Source organism: Sprattus sprattus (genome assembly GCF_963457725.1).
Source record: "Sprattus sprattus genome assembly, chromosome: 4".
Lineage (NCBI taxonomy): Eukaryota > Metazoa > Chordata > Actinopteri > Clupeiformes > Clupeidae > Sprattus > Sprattus sprattus.
Window position 1 is genome coordinate 48521155 of NC_137923.1, and position 15902 is coordinate 48537056.

At 41.2% G+C, this 15902-nt stretch overlaps 2 protein-coding genes across 3 annotated transcripts; both read right to left on the bottom strand.

Moving 5' to 3' along the window:
• Positions 1-4911: 4911 nt before the first annotated feature.
• dus3l (dihydrouridine synthase 3-like) lies at positions 4912-11772 on the bottom strand. Of its 2 annotated transcripts, XM_080836382.1 has the most exons (15): positions 11665-11772; positions 11194-11275; positions 10673-10931; positions 10062-10514; positions 9883-9954; positions 9720-9761; positions 9372-9524; positions 8961-9077; positions 7667-7732; positions 7069-7179; positions 6864-6960; positions 6566-6641; positions 5808-5996; positions 5465-5593; positions 4912-5313 (listed from the first exon to the last, which is right to left on the bottom strand). In XM_080836382.1, the coding sequence occupies exons 2-15, from the start codon at positions 11268-11270 to the stop codon at positions 5241-5243; spliced, it is 1914 nt and encodes a 637-aa protein (XP_080692508.1). In that variant the 5' UTR covers positions 11271-11275; positions 11665-11772; the 3' UTR covers positions 4912-5240. The 2 variants fall into 2 exon arrangements, with proteins under 2 accessions (XP_080692508.1, XP_080692509.1); XM_080836383.1 differs by lacking the exon at positions 9720-9761.
• A 573-nt stretch (positions 11773-12345) lies between these two features.
• On the bottom strand, positions 12346-13704 carry mterf1 (mitochondrial transcription termination factor 1). The gene has a single exon (XM_080837903.1). It carries the CDS (start codon positions 13694-13696, stop codon positions 12587-12589), a length of 1110 nt encoding a protein of 369 aa, XP_080694029.1. The 5' UTR covers positions 13697-13704; the 3' UTR covers positions 12346-12586.
• Positions 13705-15902: the final 2198 nt, after the last annotated feature.

Consider the following 15902-nt stretch of genomic DNA (forward strand, 5'->3'; position numbering starts at 1 on the left):
ATTCACAGTATGAGTATTTTAAACAAACATACCCTTTTATCCATGTCTCTAACAAGAAGTTAGGATGCTCTGTGTGCAAAAGTGCCACTTCACTTGGTGTTTACAGGCCATCCCCAAAATGCACCAGAATACAGGAAATCATATTTACCAAATTCAAAATTTTCTCATGGAACCAAATAGGGGCCCAAAGGCTCATGATCCATCCCTGGTTTAGGTCTTTGGTTAGACCTCCTTATATCACTGTGATTAAAAAAATATAGGAATGGGTGATTTCAACACCGCCGCCACCAGATCCACCAAATACCCCCCGCCACGGCTGCCGCCAGATCCACCAAATACCCCCCCACGGCCGCCACCACACCGGAAAATGGAGTACCCCCACCTACCAAATCCCACTTTAACCACTGGCTACGTCCACAAGCTTGCTGCTCTGGCGTGTCTCTCCGGCGTGTGACTTCTGTCTGTGATCCCTCTGGTCTGGAATAAAAGAGAAAGATATCCCCCCCCACATACACCTGTCCACAATCTGATCTGATAGCCAACGCCCCGCGATTGGCAGAAAGTTGATGGGTCCATTGTCCCTCATTAATCAGGCAACATTGGCAGCACCGGGAGGAGGTGGGGCACAGAAAACACATGTGGGAAAATAATAACACAGCACACAAACAAAAGCACACGTGGAAAAACACAACACACAAAAGCATAATAAAAGCACAGCACACAAAATCACAATAAAAAGCAATCAAATTAATCACACAGGTGACATAAATACACTATATAAAGTTACTATAAGTGATGTAGTAGTTCCCGCTGAAAACTCTTGGTTCTCCGCCTCAATGAAATGCACCATGTTCATGTCACACTAGCGGTCAAGGAAGGGATGCTAGGCTCTGTGTTTCCTGATTGGTTGAAATGTCAGCAGGGTACTGTTCGGCGACGCTCGCTAAGCGGTTTAGCAAGCTAAATTCCAGGCTAAAAAAAGACAACACCGCTTTAGCCAGTTCGGCGAAGCTAATAACCATGGTAACCAATCGCTTAGCACTAGGCTAGCCTGCTCCAGGGCAGGCTTACCAAAGTTTAGCTGGCTAAACTTGCCACACCCACGCCAAAAGGAGGACTCCCATTGACAAGAAGTCATAAAGTTTGATTAGCGTAGGAAAAGTTCTTTGCGATCGCCAAAAAAGATCAATTTTTCCATCATGATGAGTTCTTGTATGAGCGCTACCGATCCACTCGACAAGGAATAATTAATTTAGAAGACCTTCTCGAGTCATTTATTGCATACACCACCGTAGATCATTGCATGTCTTCACTTTTTGTAATGTCGGCGATGCACTCATAATTATATGACATTGGTAGCCTACAGTTGATAAACCCGAAATAACTTTCATTCGCAGCCTGAGACTTCATTTGCACATGAATAGCCTACTAACGTTTTCTTTGATCCCAGGAAATGTGAGCATATAACCCATCTCCATTACGGAGATATTGGCGAAAGTTGTTTAAGATCTTGTCCCACAATCACGATGTTATTAACCATACGTTATCAACAAATGCAACTTACATCCTTGCAAACATATAGTTTTGCAAACGTGTCTAGTTTTTGTGCAGTAGCCTAGTTAATAAAGTCTACCTCAGTCTACTTCACAGCATATATTTTTTGTAGATGGATGGTGGATGGATGGTGGATGCATGATAAGAAGAGAGAATGCACACAATATATTTGCATGGTTCAATTTATTGAATTTCTTATTAAAGGCACCCAGTGCAACTTTATGTAAACATTCAATGAAAAATAAACATTCAATTTCTAGTCTTTTTTACACGTAGTAAGTTTCAATAACTCCATACCATTACATATTGACATTCAAGGAGCAAAGATGAGACGTCGTTGTGTGGTGAGAACTGATAGAAAATCGTAAACAACAACAATCGCCGGTGGGGAGAGGCCATTTTTCCATTGACTGGAATCCTGCTTTATTTATTGTAGGTAACACAAAATAAAGAAAATGGCGGCGATTGTTGTTGTTATCGATTTTCTATCAGTTCTCACCACACAACGACGTCTCATCTTTGCTCCTTGAATGTCGATATGTAATGGTATGGAGTTATTGAAACTTACTACGTGTAAAAAAGACTAGAAATTTAATGTTTATTTTTAAGCCTCGAAAGTTGCACTGGGTGCCTTTAATACATTTACATTTAGTCATTTCGCAGACGGTTTATTCAAAGCTATTTACAAGGAGATGTAAAACTACGGATTCCAGGGAAGCAGAGGGGTTCGACCTAGCGATCTGTAGCATGCAAACCATGAGTTCTACCCATTGCACCAGTCACATTTTACGTATCGGTAAAGATATCACAACTTATGTCTAAGACAGTTTCTTATATTGCGGTCACAGACGAGGCAGTGTTGAATTTTGACATGATTATGGTCTTGAATTCTTCATAACGCGTTCATGGTCATATCCTGCCTTAGCGGAGAAAAAAAATGAGTCTTTTTCTTTGAGTTTAGACTTTTGTTTGGGAAAAGAAAATCATGGTTTTGGTGATCGACCTAGCCTGGCTTTTGAAGCAGGACGTGCACGCGCAATATAGCTGATGATTTTAGCCTGGGATAAATTAACGAGAGGTTAAAATAAACTAGAAAATGCATTTCCTGAAGGAAATACCAGTGCATGAAATGCAAAAGTTAAGAAAGAACGAATAAAAGAAAAGTGAAAGAAGGAAGGAAGAAAGGAAAGAACAGTAAAAGAAGGAAATAAGAGTTGAAGAAGGAAAGAAGAAAGGAAAGAAGAGTGAAGAAAGGAAATAAGAGTGGAAGAAAGAAAGAAGAGTGGAAAAAGGGAAGAAGAAAGGAAAGAAGAGTGAAGAAAGGAAATTAGAGTGGAAGAAGGAAAGAAGAGTGGAAGAAGGAAAGAAGAGTGGAAGAAGGAAAGAAAAGTGGAAGAAGGGAAGAAGAGCCGAAGAAGATAAGAAGAAAAGAAAGAAGAGTGAAAGAAGGAAAGAAGAAAAGAAAAAGGTAAGAAGAGTGGAAGAAGGGAAGAAGAAAGGAAAGAAGAGTGGAAGAAGGAAAGAAGAAAGTAAAGAAGAGTAGAAAGAAGGAAAGAAGAAAGGAAAGAAGAGAGGAAGAAACAAAGTAAGGAAAGAAGAGTGAACAAGAGTGGCTCTGGATAAAGACAGTAAAGAGTGAAAATATTGAAAGAAGGAGAAAAAAAGAGTGAAGCAGAGAGATGGAGTGTGAGAGAAAGTAGAGTGAGAGTGATAGAGAGAAAAAAAAGTAGAGTATGGAAGGTGTCTATTAATATTCCTAGTTATACAGTTGAATGGAGAGGTACAGAGAGAAGAGGACCCTTGGAGGCTTGCTGCAGGTGTTAGTGAAGCACAGGTGCAAGCCAGTTTAATTACCCTATTATGATGTCATAATGGCCCAATGTAAGTCAATGGGAAAATTTAGATTCGTTTTTCTTTAATAACTTAAAAAGTATTAAGTTTAGAAAAGTGAAAAATACATAGCATAAGTGTCCTTTACAAGACCTACGCGACAAAGTTTGAATGAAGTTTCTACGTTAAGCGGTTCGGGCTGAATTAATCGCAGAAAAAGGTAACAAGAATAAGAAGAAGAAGCCTAGGAATAACAATACAGGGCATTTCATGCACTGTAATTAGCGCCCGTCACCAGACGGGCTTGGCCTGTTCTCAATTAGCGAGCTAGTTAATCTCCAGTCGCGAGCTAAATTAATTATCTTAGCTTCAGTTGTACGCCGAACAGGGCCCAGAGCTGTGGTTGGTCATTCTTAACCCTATGTTTCACTGTGTTTGTTGTGGTGTGGACATACTCCACAGGGATTATTTAAGGTTTTGGAGACTTTGTGAATGGGACTTAACGAAAATCATACTGAAAGATGTTGCATCAAACACTGTGCATTGCTCACCAATAATCTAGTAGTCTAGCATTATAATCACACACTGGAACACTCCTTTTAGTGATCTCTAAGTGGAGTCTATTAGCCCACAGACTGATCCCACCTTTATGGTTTTAACAGGTTAATGGAAAGGACGCAACGCTGCCCACGCAGATTCCGAACGGTCCTTCAATTCAAGTGTCAAAAGACCAGCTCGTCATGAAGACATCCACCATCGTTGTGTCTTACAATCACTTGCAGCAGCTTACAGTGACAGTCAATGACAGTGTTGCAGACAAAGTGTGTGGAGCATGTGGAAAAATCACAGCAGCTGAGAATCGTCTTGTTTCCCTGAAAAGCAACACTGTTGAGTGGACACCATTACACTTAACAATCTGGTGAGTTATAATGTAGATCACTGGTGGAATTTTTTTCCATAACATTTTAGGGCCATCAGTAGGTGGAATGCATAATGCGTTAACTTATACAATAAGACTTCTGTGGGGCAAAAGATTTTTGTATGTCTAAAGTATTTTGATTCAGGAAATGGTTATTGTCTTGGTTGGTAAAGCTGCTTGACAATAACTCTAAGTAGGCAGTTGTGTGCAAAAGTCTTGACGCATGTTATGTTTCTTCTCATGTTTCTAGCCCATAATGAAGACCCCTGAAACGAGGCTCGATGATGATGACCATGAGGAAGCCACATAACTCCATCTCTGAGTCCAAAACATCTCAATAATCATTAAGGAATCTTACGTCCCTCAGGACACCATATTTACACTACATAGCATTCAAACCCCAGGGTAAATATGCAATCTCTCTTTAAAGTTTGATTTGAACCGTTAAAGATCATCTTTCTGTAGAAAATGCTGAAGTGTCATCTTTATGGTCTCGTCTCTGACCAATGGCTGCAGTTCACTGACACACACACTAATGAAATGATGGTGGCAAGAACTCTCACACATCGGAGTATGGTCAAATTTATTATCAAACAAATAAAGCAATATATTGACAAGCAACTGTGTCCTGAAGTAATTATTATTACCTGAGCAAGATAAGCAGAGTGCAACACTAAATGAAACAGCCTTTTTGGGGAGGAAAAAATTAAAAAGGCTCTGCTAATGTTGTTCTTGTTGAGCAGCTGTCTCAATAGATGCCTCCACTAGCCGATCTTTACCATCATAATAAGACACTTTCTGCTAAGAGAGGTAATTTGTAATGGAAGTATATGTAGATTTAATCAATGGGCACACAAATAGTTAAAATACCTTTTTTTTGTTTTTTTAAACAAACTACATGACACATCTTTCCCTACCACTGTGGTAGTACAGGCATTTACTTGTAAGCATTGGCTTTGTGTTTGGGAAGGAAACTGAAGTTCTTCGGGACAGGCCCCAGCAACAACTCACTGGAATACGAGAAAGAAAATAACAAAATCAATGTTTTTTTTACTCAAGAAAGGTAAAGTAGCGAAAGCTGGTAACCCAACAATGAATACAAATGTGCATTATTTGAAACATAAATAGCAAAGCATGTGTTACTACACTCTTCTCACCCACCTGATTTTCACCCAATCTTCCACATAGTGACTGGCCATGAGAGACTCCAAGTAGTCTCTGCCCATATAGAACGGTGGTCGTTCGTTAATCTTTTGAGGCACTCTTTCCAACAATCCCACAGGGATGTATCTGTGATTGAAAAAAAAGTGACGTCCAGAGATCTGAAACAGGGATTTTTCACCACCTCAAAATACCATGAATAAAGTTTTAAATGTACTTGTGCCTAGTAACACAGTGTAAACACATCTTTCTGGTACCTTTTCATTTCCATTGGTTAACACACTATACTTTTACACACACACACACACACACACACACACACAAACACACACACACACACTACCTGCACAAGAATGACAGCCATTCCAGCAGAAAGGTTCTGGTCTTCTCCAGGCCCTGTGTATCACTTCCCCAGTGCTCCATGCCGAAGTGTGTGAAATCCCGCAGGACGTCCAAGCGCTCACTGGAGGTGATGTCCCAGTGCCTCTTCTCCTTGATCTCCGTGAAGATCCAGGGTTTTATCAGAGCACCTCTGAGGGACGGGCAGAGAATGAGCACTATGAGTTTTTTTTTTTAAAGTTTTATTTTGGGTTTTTTTTGCCTTTATTTGGACAGGACAGTAAAGTTGTATGACAGAAGCGAGGTGGAGAAGTGGTGGGGAGAGGACCGAAAAACAACATCAGGCCAGACTTGAACCTGTGTCCCCACGGGCAATGAAGCCTGTAAATGGAGGGCTTATTGGCAGCACTATGGGTTTAAAGTCATTCCCTTCAAACATTTATATTTACATTTAGTCATTTGGCAGACTCTTTTGTCCAAAGCGACGTACAAGGGAGAGACCGATCAAGCTACGAGCAATAGAGACCTAGTGTATCAATAAATACTATTTAACATAAGAAATAGAAAAAAGAAATTACAAAAAAAGTGCAGGAATGTTACTGCTGTAAGTGCAAATTAAGTACTAGTCAAAGTGTAAGTAAGGAAGGGAGGTGCTCTCTGATTTATGTGAGAAATCATCTGATGAGTTAGCACGGTAACTAGTTGGCTTGTTCGTTTATTATTTTAGCAGTGGATGTTGGACTGCCTTGTGAAAGCAATTACCTTGCCACCATTAGCCCGGAAACTCCAGTTTCTCTAGCCTTCATTGCATCTTCCCATGACAGAATATCTCCATTACCTTTGATAGGAGAAAGACAGCATGTCAGTGTCTAATGGAATTTCTTAAAAATACAAACATGTCATGGTCATGGTTCCATCGGTCATTACCAGTCATTGGTTAAATGTTAAATGGATACATATCTTGATAAAACACTCTTAACAATTGTTTTATACATGCAAACAGCTAATGACACATTATAACCGATTCTACCAATTATGGTTCGAAGAGATCCCTTCTTACCAAAGAGTGGAATGGGACTAGCCAACTTTGAGCACGTGTCAATATAATCCCAGTCTGCTGATTTGGTGTAACGCTGTTCCCGGGATCTACCATGTAACTGAACGGGAAAAAAAATATCAGCAACATTTAAACAATTATAAGAATACCTTTATATTACCGAAGGATTCAAGAAGGATACAAACAATACATTCTTTAAGTCAAATACCGTTATAAGTGATGCACCCCACTTTTTCAGCTCAGGGATCAGCTTGTGTGCGATGTTGGTCTTTTCTTGGACGCCTGTGCGAATCTTGACTGTTAATGGGACATCCAGAACCTGTGGAAGTATCAGCCACCCATTGTTATGGGTTAGGGTCCGGCACCTATTGTTAGGGTGGTAGTTTCAATACTGACTAGTGCTTTAATTGCACTTACAGTAGTTACATACCTGTCCTTTTTTTTTTATTTCTTATGTAAAATAGTATTTATTGTTACACTAGGTCTCTTTTGCTCGTAGCTTGATTGTTCTCTCCTTTGTATCTTGCTTTGGATCAAAGCGTCTGCTAACTGACTAAATGTACATGTAGATGTACTGAATCTTGCTGAAGAATATAGTACATCAGTATGAAATCTTGATTTTTGTACGAGAGTGAATCCGTTTTAGTGTAACTGTAAATAAATGTATCAGATCATTCCATAAGATAATTCCAAATACCCCACTCAACATTCCTGCAAATCCAACTAGAACTTTTTTGTAGCTCTGTCACCAGTGTACTAATATACGTGGGACAATCCACAGTGAACCGAGCGTATGAAACACTCACCAAGTTCATTCCCCTGACAATCTGTTCAAATTTGTTGGTCCTCATCATCAGACCACAGCCTCCGCCCTGTGGTAAGGAAACAGCAGAATTACAACTCATTCTACTGACCAAGAGGCAGGACAGGAATCCTTTGCCCCACTGGCAATCCTTCACCTTGGACTGCTCCGACCATTAATCTGCATTGGCAATCTACACACCCAACTAGGTTCCCATGCCATAAACTTGTTCGGAATCCCTGATCCCTCATAAGCATTCTAGCTTTCAACAATATTACAGAACTCCCTTTTTAAACTAGCTGCCATAAGCAACACCACGGCAATATCAAGTGATTTGACCAGGCCCGGTCCGGCGCTATTCTGGGCCCGGGTGGAACATCGCACAGCCAGGCCCCAGGCCCCCCCCCCCGCCAAAAAAAAAACCTAGTCTAAATCCGATCAATTAAACAACATCAACACAACTGAACTGAAAGCATGCAGCCGCAGCGGACTGTCTTCATTCCCCATTGCCCTACCTTAAAACTGTATGCGTCGTGCAGTCCATCATGATGCTGTAGTATCCAGCTGTTTTGACCCTCTGAACTATTTTTCCCAACACTGCCTCAGCTAGGAGTCCAATGAACTAATTTGGGATGTTTTTGCTAAGGTAGTGGGTCGTCTTCGCATGAGCGAGGTGTCTGCCTAAAGGCGCGTCATATTTTGCGAGAAATTCTATAAGCTTTAGGAAGTTCCCGTTATTCTCTTGATACAGTTGATCCACACTTCCCCTAAATGCAAGATTTTGCAATGCAAGAAACATTACACAATCCAAAATTCTTGTAAACACGTCGTGCCACCGTTGTCGCTCATTCTGCAGCTCTGCCTGCTGGTTGCTGTCAATTGTTGTACCTGAAGCCAATGCAAATTCAAACGTTTCGTGTTCAGACAATCTCGTGGATAACTTTTTGTACCCTCGCTCCTCCGTTTACTTTCCTTTCTCTTTAGCGAACCGGATTTGTGTCCCGACATTTTAGCCTAAGCCTACTAGTCTAACTAACCAGCCTGCGTCGCAATCTCCCACGGGGGGAGGGGGGCGTGATACATGTGTTTTGATACATTTTTAAAAAATAAATCGTTAACAACCAATAGGGAGATTGCGTTGCACAGGCCACAGGGTCAACTTGTGCTGTTAGAGACACACTCGGTATATCAGAAAGGATCGAAGAGAAAGGGCCCCCCTCCACACGGGCCCGGGTGCAATTGCTCCCGTTGCTACCCCTTCAGAACCGGGCCTGGATTTGACAGCAGTGGCACAATACCTTTTTGAACACAAGGTCAATGGGACAACCAGAGTTGATGTCCACAAAGTCCACGTCGATGTTGTCGTTGAGCAGCTCAGCACACCTCGTCATCGTGTCTGGAAAGCAGCCCTCCAGCTGGAAGAACAAAACCTGGTTCAATTTATGTGGGTCAAGTGTGTGTTTCTGTGCATGTGTAGATGTGTGTGTGTGTGTGACTCTAGTGTGTTTCTGTCAATGTGCATTATCTCAGACCAGCTTATAGGCAGCACTTTCAAATCACCAGGGTGAAATATTTTATGAACTCTATAACCAAGGGCTCACTATTAATTATCATTAGCACCAGCAACCAGAAAAGAGAGGAACAGTGGTCATAATAGACAGATGGCATGTGCTTATAGTCATAGAGCCTGGACATATGTAGGCTCGAACCTGCACTCCAAAGAGGTCCTCACTCTCATGCCTCTTCAGGAGCGCCCACTCGGAGGTCTGGCCCTGAAGCAGATTAGTACACATGGCCATCTCCCCACACGTGATGTCAGCACCAAACCGCTTGCAGACACGCCGGAAAGGAAGATTTCCACACTGTGGGGAACACACATTCATAGTAGTTTGTACTCAGTTCAGCAGCATATGTGCATACATGTTAAATTATTTAAATAGCTTTAAAGTATTAATTCTGCAATAAATGGGTATAATAATTGAAGTCTGAGTTAACAACAATGGCAATTCCTATGTAACAAGGCATGACTTCTATGAAATGCACATAAACAAGCTTACTGTTGTTAAGGGAGCTAGGTACAACTTATCATTGAAATCCACCTGTTCGGCAAAACAAATGATGTAATGTTAATGATAAGCATAACCTCAGACCTGAAGCAAATAAGTAACCAAAGTAATGGACATGTACAGAAACTCATTCACAAACAATCCACAGACTCACCTGCTTCTTCTCACAAGGACGCAGCTTTACAAGGTCAACATCTGTCAATGCTCCAACTCTCTTGTCAGAAACCTGCTCTCCCAAACCATAATGTTTAAAAATTCCACATTAGGCAATTCAATCTCCCACCAAATAAGTACTCAGTGTAGATGGTCCTGGTCACAGTCTCTATGACTCACCTCTGTGTCCTTCACATTTGCAGTGCTATCCAATTCTGTGGGCTGATTCTGGGCCTCACCAGGGCAGCAACTGTCTGCTGGTTCCTTCTCAGCAGCATCTGTATTCTTGTTATTGCCCTGGGCTTTGCCTTTGCTGATGGTCTTTAGGTACGCTTCAGTTGCGTTGAAAGGCACTTGCCTCTTGCGCAGACGCCACTGCAGGTCTTTATCCAGATGGTTCTTGACTGGTGTCCTTTCTTTGCTCGCCGTGAACACTTCCTCGTTCACAAGATTCTTGAAGTCAGGTCCGGTGTGGGCTTTGGCAAACCGACAAGTCACACCATAGTTGCATTTCCCAAAGGTGTCATAGAGGTAGCATTTCTCCTCAAGGTCAGCTGGCTTAGAGGCCATATAGTCAGTGATGTTGTGGAAGAATTTGCATTTGTCACCATATACACATTTTGTTTCACGTTCCTGAGTGGATAAGGGAAGTTGGTTATTAATTATTAAAAATAAAATATAGGCTATATATTAATCTTCAAAATATGGTATGGCCAGCAAAAAAACATGTTCTATTAAATGAGACAACAAAAAGCCATACATTACGCTATTTTCTTTTTCAAAGGTTCTACCTGTATAATTGAGGGGCAGAGTCTTCGGTCATCATAGCTTTGAGGTTTCTTGTGAGGCCTGGACTTATTTTGACCCCGAATCCTCTTTTTGTTTTGTTTATCCTCCTCTTGTTGCACCTTATTATCCAGTTTTATCCTCTTCTCCTCTGGCTCTTCAGTCTTTACCTCTACTGGACCAGTAGCTTCATTTGTGTCCTTTTTGCCCCCTTTCCACCCCGATTCCACAAGCTCATGAAACTTCTCCTTGGATGTAAGGTATCTGCAGAAGTAAGGCACTCTATGAGCTCAATCAGTAAATTTACGACAGCCACCTATCATGCATCACTGCAATATCAGATTAATTTGACCAGTGCCTAGCCATCTTGACAGCATATTATGTAGCCCATGGGAAGTTCGTAGCCTCTTACTGTATGACACTGCATGAACAACATCGGTAGCTCTACCATTTATCTTTGAGAAATAAATTATTGACTGTTCTTAAGATTCAAATCGTTGATTCTCAAAGCGACGTTTCAACTCACTGTGGTTTTATAGCGGAACATCCTTTTTCAACCCCATTCGAAGAAGTGGTCTGTGAAGTTTTTGTGGTCGTCTCCATCGCCCCTGTCAAATCAGCCATGCATCAGTGGAATTTTAACAATTATTAGGATTAACTCAGGTTTAATGCGGTACAGGATTCAAAAGCTGACACCGGTATTAACGCTAACCCCCATACAATTTGATTGATTAGGTTTGAGGTTAAGTGCTCCAGGCAAAAAACAATACGTTGTTTTACTTATCCAAATGAAAAATTAATTAATTGCTGTGGACAATACTCTGAAGATGTCTGACTTTATACATTTGAATAATTTGCATTAGCCACCTAGCTAGCTAGCGCTAGGGCCATACTGACTAACGCTGGCCAGTTGTCTGATAAGAAATGCTAGATCCGTGAACATTACACATTGTGTACAACATAATCAAATCGCTCAGTAATAATATAATTTAGTTACCACTAATGAAGTCACAGAACAGGCTGTGACAATTCCCAGATCCTATATAAAGTCCAAATTTAGCAAGTCAAACTCAACAGCATGTCACCATGCAAGTGCAACCATTAGCTGTCCGTCTGACTTGAGCGGCTATAGGTTTTGTGGTTCCTAGAGCAGTTCACGTTCCGGTGTAATTGACTGCTGTTGTAGTCTTTGACGGAACTATTTGCCTTGGTCACTGCTTCTGATAAATAATTGTCTTCAACCGATGTGGTGTGCAGATTTCCCAAAAAGTAGGCTACATTTGTGTGTGTAGTTTTTTTTTTCTGCTACAGGAGGGGAAGCCTCTTTTGCAAAGCTCATTAGGCACACATTACTCAAACACACACAGGTGGACCAAAGATGACATGGTTGATTTGTTCAAAGTTGAATTTGTGAAGTGAGAAGTTAATCACGTCACAAGATAAAAAAGGATCAGGTACAACACTACCCATCTCCATCCTGTTTCCAGGACAAAAAAATAACGCAAACAAATATTCAAAAAATTGGGCAGTCCATAGCTGCCAATGTGATATATCAATAAGACAATGGTTGATTTTGTACTGATTTAATAAAACTGTATGGGGAGCCGGAGCAATGACTGTACACGAATAGACACCATTTCCAGAAAGGAAACACCAAGTTATCACAGTTGCACTGAAATGCTATAAAGGATATTCTTTATTTATGGTTGAACAGTGTTTTAAATTAATCTGACCAAACATAGCCAGCCTGTCACCCACCCAACACAGTTCAGTATTTCTTGTTTCCTCACCATGGATCCAAGTTTTCAATTAAAAATAGCATAATTATGCATAACGTTATTCATAGTCATAGTCAAACATGACATGGAAAGAAAGCTGCATTTCAAATTATGCAGGCTATCAACAAAAAATGACTCAATTCAGACTTCAGAATGTAGCTTTTCTAACTTGGCCTCAAAGCGCTTGCGACTACTATCCAAAACAGCAATCCCATTCTGGTTGAAGTCAAAGTCAACCTTTGTTAGTTCATCTAGTCTCCATATCAAGTTGTCAAGGCTAAAGTCCAGGACCTTTGGCTTTTCCATAATTTGCCTTACTGTAATTCCTGCCTTTAGCAAGCAGTCCAGTTTGTCGCTCAATCGCCCTGGAGAAACAAAGAGTATTGAAGCATAGTTCATGAGGAGTTTGTTGGCATCCTCCTTGGTGCCGCCCAGCGAGTCCAGCTTCTCCTGTAGCATCCTAAAATTCCTCTTGAGGATTTCATGGGAGAGGTCCAGGATCTCTGCCCCATTTCCCTGCAGTAGAACCAGCAGATCCGAGTTCTTCAGTCCCAGTGAAGACTGAAGGAACTCCACATTGGACTTTACACGTTTCGTGCTGCGGATCAGGATGTAGAGGTTCCTTGAGATGATAGCCTTGGCGAACTGACTAGGATCTGTCCCACCTAGGCTTAGACAAACATCCTGCAGCAGGTCCACCATCTGACGGTTGAGCTCCACGCTATTTGAGAAGGTGCGCGGTGCGGTGGTGAGCAGCCGATGCAGGTCCTTGGAGTCCAGTCCCAGCGAACCGAGGAAGACTATATTCTTCTCCAAGTTGTCGTTGTCGCTGGATCGGAAGAATGACTCAGGTGAACGGTTCAGAATGCTGACAATCTCGCTATCACTCTGGAACACGCTCCGCCACAGTTGCCAGCGTTCCTCCAGGTGCTCCCCAGAACGAGTGATGGAGCGGGGGAAGCGCGTGATGATGCCGGCCACCACCTCACGGCTGGCCCCTTTGGTTTGCAGGAAGCTCACCAGTCCGTGTTCATTGGTGATGGCCTTCTTCAAAACACCAGGTTGACGTTTGCGGGCCATTTTTACATCCACTCCCAGCATTTTCAGGTTTTTAAGCAATAACCTGTTCTCGTCGTTTGAAGTTTGGGTATAGCTGACCAAGGTCCGGACCCATTGGAGAGAAGTCAATAAAGATTGTTGAGGGAAAATTCTCTGGAGACCCAGAGAAGCCCAGATCTGGGGTAGCGCCATAATATGTCAGCCCTAGCCTGGACCTAAGGTGAGAAGGAGAAACTATCAAGTTATTTTGGCTGACAGGCGCTACATGCAAATAAAGGCTATTACAGTGTTAATGCTTTCGACGTAACTCGTAAGACGCGATGGACAGTGTCAGTCCATACACACCATAAGGCTTTTCCCCTCAGGCTGTAAAGAAATAGCCTATGCTATGTTTATTTTATTTTAATGTTAACTAAATGTGTGAACAGAAGTATGACGACACAGCCTCAACAACATCAACAAAGTTAGCTGTGTGTGATTTATTCTACGCCGTCAAGCAAATGCTTTTTCTCATTATCACCAGAAACATCAAACTACAAAACAGCTTCACAATGAGGAGAAAACAGATTTCCTCAGCTTAATTTCACTTGCCCTTGCTTGCGCCGCTGGAAGGTATAAATGCTTTCATTTCAGAAGGTTTGTATCTCTTTCGAAAACACGCCAGTCCCAGCTTCGACCTCAAGTAAGTCGACAGGCAATACATCTACCAGTTGGTTATTTCGCGATGAGGACCCCTAGCGTCTTGGAGTGAGCGATACAAGAACTAGATGGTCACGTATGATACATTGATGACGAACCTGCTCCGCAGTACAAGGGAAATATCGTTTGACAATGGATAGATATACAATAATACCGTACATTAGTATGGTCCCTTCTGCAGAAAAATATTTTCATGTATTTCAATTATAGATTCAGAATAATAGGGATCACACATTTTCATAAGCCTAGGCTATAGCCTAAGGTTTTTATTTGTATTTAAAACAATAGATCAAATAAAACAAAACATATAGCCTACATACACAGGGCTATCCTCAAAGTATCATACATGCATTGCTATATAACGCTACTTAAAGCAATGTCATCACCACAACTTAATCTATCCAATTATAGCTTCAGATTAATTGGGATCATATACCATTTTCTTAAGCCTAAATCAAAAATGCATACTGATACTATCTGATGTAACTGTCATTATATGAATTCGTTTTTTAAAAATAGTTTTAAATCTTTTATTTGTTTTATTGTTATTGTTAAATTATTACAGAATAGGATAAATTAAATAAAGCATACACATGTGGTTTGTAGGGGTACAATCAACATGTCTCATATTTGTTTTCCACAGCATGTAACTTATATACGTATACAGCTTATACTCATATACTCAATATATTGACACAACTTCATCCATCTATGCCACTCTTGCATCTAGGATGGATTGTTTTAGCTCAGTGTAGGTAACCCATGTTGAAATGGGTGATGGGTGAAATGCAGAGGAAAAATTCACTGCGACCTCAGGCCTACGTGTGTGTGTGTGTGTTTGTGTGTGTCCTGATCGCCACTGTATACGCACGTGTGTGTTACTGTGTGTCGTTTGTGCAAATCAAAACTGACTACAGTCAGCCTTGTTTGTTTGTTTGTCTTGTTTGTTTGTTATTTAATCATGTATTTCCCCTTTGCTGCATTGCAGCTGTCTATATCTGCTTCAGATGTCCACTTGAGTCCCCTCCAGACTCTACCTGTAAAAGGAGTAGCAGTCTCCATGTGTTGCTTGTTGAATCCTTCATTCATGCATAATTTAAATAGCCACTACACTATCACACTATCTTCCTTATTCAAATTGTGTTCCCTTGTGTTCTTTTCCTTCAGCCCGCAGCATGTATGATGTGTTCCCCTTTTTTTGTTTTCACTCGCCACTTATTGATGCACCGTCTCGTTGGAGGGACCTAATCACTGTTTCATCACAGACATCTGCAACGTTCCCTCGCAAGCATTCTGTTTCATTTGCTCCTAACAGAACACGCTCGTGCGTACATTTTCTGTCAATGTTTGGCACACACTTTAGTAAATAACATTATGATGTGCTCTGATTGCATCAGACAGACTTGTTTGGGGAGAGTTTCTCTTGGTAAATGGCTTCAGTGCCTTTGTTTTTTTTCAATAATATTACAGATGATTATAAATTAATAATAAACCAATACTAAGATCATATCAACACACACTGATTGGAAAAATGTATTTGGATTGAAGTTCTTGGGTGAGGCCCCTGCAATTTACCAAGACAGACACAGTAACCTATCAACATAAACTTCTCTTTGTTTGTCTGTCTGTCTGTCTCTCTCTTTCTCTTGATCATGGGAATAAAAAGGGTATCGAGAACTTAATTACTGTCTACTTCACT